This window comes from Adiantum capillus-veneris, chromosome 1 (genome assembly GCF_014529385.1).
Source record: "Adiantum capillus-veneris isolate H3 chromosome 1, ASM1452938v2, whole genome shotgun sequence".
In the NCBI taxonomy this organism is placed as follows: domain Eukaryota; kingdom Viridiplantae; phylum Streptophyta; class Polypodiopsida; order Polypodiales; family Pteridaceae; genus Adiantum; species Adiantum capillus-veneris.
The window spans coordinates 144,524,837-144,529,006 of record NC_140931.1 but is presented as its reverse complement, the minus strand read 5'-3'; the positions used below and the strand labels follow the sequence as shown (position 1 = coordinate 144,529,006).

The following is a 4,170-nucleotide window of genomic DNA, read 5'->3' as shown; positions in this document are numbered from 1 at the left end:
GTTTAATTTTTGCCATATCCACAATTTGTTTGGACATCTTCTCTAGCTTCTTCATCGAGGACCCTTTCTTTTTACTCTTAGATTTATCGTCCGAGTCACTATCAGATGAACTGGAACTAGAGGTAGTCTCAGACTCTTTAGTGGTCGTCTCAAATTCACTAGAATTCCTTCTGCTCTTGTGTCCTTTCTTGTTTTTTTCTTGTTGTTCTAATTTCAAAGCTCGTTGTACCAGATCATTAAATTTCTTTTTCGAGGATGGAACCTCCTGTTCCCTTAGCTTTTTACTTTTGAACCCACTTAGGAACTAAGCCCTCATTTGCTTTTCAAATGGAGGTTTGCGAAGCTATCTGGTTAGCTCTTTAATCTTCTCCACCTAGCTTCAAATTGACAATTTTCCTTGTTTGATTTTCATAAAATATCTCCATCTTCTCTGTTATGTGAATATTCAAGCATGAATGCTTTGATCTATTTATTGTATGTTCGGAGCTGATAGGCTACATAATAGTAGTAACATTTTCAAGCTACATCCTTCAATGTCTGAGAAAAATAGTTTTCCCATTTTCTTCATCAATGTTCGTGAGCTCTGTGTACTGCTCAAAAGATTGAATGTAAACATCTGGGTCGTCTTTCTTACCTCCTTTGAATATTGGAAAGGTAATTTTCAAATCACTGGATCTTCCATGGTGTCTGATCTGAGCTATGCTCCCTTGACTTCTTCTTGCTGGAGTGATAAAGTGTCTGCTTCCCACTAGTCGGTATCGTCCGTTTTAGTTATTGTATCTGGGTCTCCTTTCTGCTCAATCTTCCTATGTCTTGACCTGTGAGCTCTACTACCTTCACTCTCATCAGTGTGCTTTCTAGTTTTTCCCTTGGCCTTCTTGTGAGATTTAGTGAATCAAGAGCGCCTCTCTGCCCTCTTCGATCGCCAACGCCTTGACCTTGTAAATTGTTGGAAGGCCTCCTGCTTCCTAGAGTCTCCTGTTGATCCAAGTTCGAATCGGTTTTATTACCGGCCTCCATGTCAATGTCAAAGCCTCTCTCTCATTCCTTCTGCATTGGGCTAAGCATGCATCATGCCTTCTCTACTACATTTTAATTGCAATGCTCCACAACTCCAGTTCATTGTGATGTGTGAGCGGTAGTAAGTTGACTCTTAATGCCATGCTCATTACATTAGTTAATGAATTCATTTGAAATGAATTCTCCTCCTCTATCTATGTGTATTTTCTTGACCTTCTTTCCAGTCTCACGAATGGAAAACACCCACATCTTTCTACTTGATTCATCGACCAACAACAAGAAATAGAAAGATTCAGCCAAAGCAGAAGTAGATATTTTCCGAAAGAGATCTGTAAGTATCAACTCAAGAGGAGACTGCATTCTTCGTGAATCTGGTTGATAGCCTTCTATCATGAGCAACTCGTCTAGGTGGCATGACTACAAGCAACGGACCCAAAACCAATTGGGAGAGTGATTCACTATCAAGAGCAATTCAGCTAAAGCCATCATGATCGCCAAAATGAAATGAGATGGTCTCTTTAGATAGCTATTCCAAGTTTGTTTGAGTTAAGGAAATTTAGATATGCAAATTTCAAAACAAAAGACCTGAAATGGAAATGACCCATAGACTGGAACTGGATTATATTCAAATCAGTACAACTGGAACAAAATATAGTATGAGCCAAAGGATTGCTCTCAGCTTATAGGGAAAAGAGTACAAGAGCACAGTGAGCTCCAAGACACTAAAAAGCACGATACAATAGCACGTCACTCCTAATTCCTCTCCTCTCAAATGAAGTAATGGCCCCTATTTATAGGTTTTGGATTGGGTTTCTAATTGACTGTCCATTGTGCAATAAACACAATAAAATGGAACTATTCTCACCATCTAGACTCTTGTATCAAGTCAAAGGTGTTGAAGAGGAGATTGCACTTGAGAAGTAGAAAAAACAATTTACTTGATTCCATTAAAAAAAAAAATAGAACTTTGTTCGATAAGTATGTCAACTTTACTACCCTTGAAATACAGTCTCTTGAACCATGTCAATTAAAAGATATACCCAACATGGCTAGCTCAAAAATTAAAATACAAAATTATGAGAGAAATTTATATGGTTGTGACAAGGACTTAAATATCAAATTATCAGAGAGAAATTCATGTTCCCTATCTTATTCCTAAATACCATGTCTATGTAATAGAAAATGGACTACAAGGCAAGGCACCACCTCCGTTGCTTATAAATTTGAGAGACCATGTGCCGACTCCACAAATACTTCCGTGTGATACCCATGTAGACTATATATCTACTTTTTTTATATTTTTAAAAAATTTCCTCAGTACGAAAAGTTTAAATGTGTTTTGCTTTTGCTTTCATAGCTCTCAGGCCTGTTCAAGTGGGGACGTTATTAACAAGGCTAGTGCTCTTATCTTAATGGAGAGATTGCATGTTTGCTTTACAAAAGATGAGGTTTTGATTACACAAATGCTTCCAAAAATCTTCTATATCAAGCAATCTACCCACAGCATCCTATCACTATTCTTTGCAGAACAAAAGAGAAGAGGCGAAGAAATTACATCCTCAGATACTGGAGAGTCATGTACATCACAAAAAACTTAGATACAAAATCAAGGAGTTTTCATGCGCTTCATGAGCAAAAATCTTTGCCTACGAGAGCAATACTCGATCTGCTACCGAGCTGAGTATGCAGTTCTCTTACCATGTCATACCATGGCTGCAAAGACGTCACCAGCTCGTCTGGAGCTTTCAATTGTGGTTCCATGCAATACTTATAGACCTCACCTCTGTCTACTATGGGCAAAGCTCCTATTAATCTCATCATGGTGGAGCTGATCTCTTGCCTTTGATCAGTGGCGATGAACTCTGTTGCGCATAGTGGCAGCCAGGTCTTGATGAGAGCCAAGCGGTCAGTTTGCAACAGTAGGACCTTATTATCTGCAACCGATTGCAGAATCCGAGCAACTATATCGCATGTCTGACTACAAAAAGTCTCTTTTCTCATACCATAATCCAGTATATCCTTAAATAAACCTATTACTGAGTAGGATGCACCTTCATCCCAAGCAAAGAGTCTTACTACTGCATCAGCTGCTCCTAACGTCAGTAATCTGTCAAAAAGCATAAGCAACGTCACACTTGCCTTCTCTTGTTTTCCAGTGTTCCAGTACTTTGAAACCTCGTAAGGCTTAGTCCTCAGCTTGATCACATCCCAATGTGTTTTCCACACCATACAGATACTGGCTTCTGGTATAGGCTTTGATTCATCAAGACCTTTCATTGCAGGCTCACAGCTTTGAAGCAGATGCACCAGCATGCGACGGAGTACAAGGGTGGGTTCATCCCAAGGCACCCCTTGCGGGAGCGAGAGGCACCTTGCAAGGTCGCGATGAATGTCACACACTTGCAAGGAAGAAAGAGTCAACCTGATGGATGCCTCTTCAGCAAGAGTCCATGAGCATAGCATACTGAGATACTCCATGCACGCATCCATGCAATCCTGAAAGAGAAACTCTTCTGCAATGCGAAGCATACATAAGGCATCATCAACCCCAGAAAAAAGTCCACATGCGACCATGTCGCTGCGCTTCACATACATGAGATCTATGCATCGCTGGTATGTACCAGCATCAGAAGTGTCAGATACAACAATATCAACAGCGAAGAGCTCAATGCCTTTAGGATTGTTGTCACTGTGGCATGCATTGACATGACAACTTCAACTGTCAGATCTAAACTCAATATCGACTATGGTCATATCTGCACAGAAATGAGAAGAGTTGAATGGAAAAACCTGCTATCGGTGGGCTGTGAAGAGTGTGGGCTCTTCTGCGAAGAACGCCATCGTTCTGAAAGGCGAGCAGTGAAGAAGGAAGAGCGGCAACTGAGAAGGCATGGCGAGCAAGGGGGACCTGGATGCAATATCGCCTGCAGAGGGAGGGAGGATACGTACCATAACTTCTACCTGCAGCTTTTTCGCAGCATCCTCGTCAACTACTGCTTCTTGCTTGGCTTCCTCCATCGCTTGCCCTCGTCACTATATGGCACGGCTCTGGTTCAGATGAACTAGGGGTGAACTAGGGGCGGGTGAAATGGGGTGAACTAGGGGCGCCTAAACTAGGGTACGACCATGTGCCATGTCAACATGGATAGC

At 41.2% G+C, this 4,170-nt stretch overlaps 1 protein-coding gene across 1 annotated transcript; it reads right to left on the bottom strand.

The window, feature by feature from the left end:
- Window positions 1-2,342: 2,342 nt before the first annotated feature.
- Window positions 2,343-3,944, bottom strand: LOC147465731 (uncharacterized). Its single transcript, XM_086512283.1, has 2 exons — window positions 3,811-3,944; window positions 2,343-3,709 (listed from the first exon to the last, which is right to left on the bottom strand). The coding sequence occupies exon 2, from the start codon at window positions 3,613-3,615 to the stop codon at window positions 2,647-2,649; it is 969 nt and encodes a 322-aa protein (XP_086368409.1). The 5' UTR covers window positions 3,616-3,709; window positions 3,811-3,944; the 3' UTR covers window positions 2,343-2,646.
- Window positions 3,945-4,170: the final 226 nt, after the last annotated feature.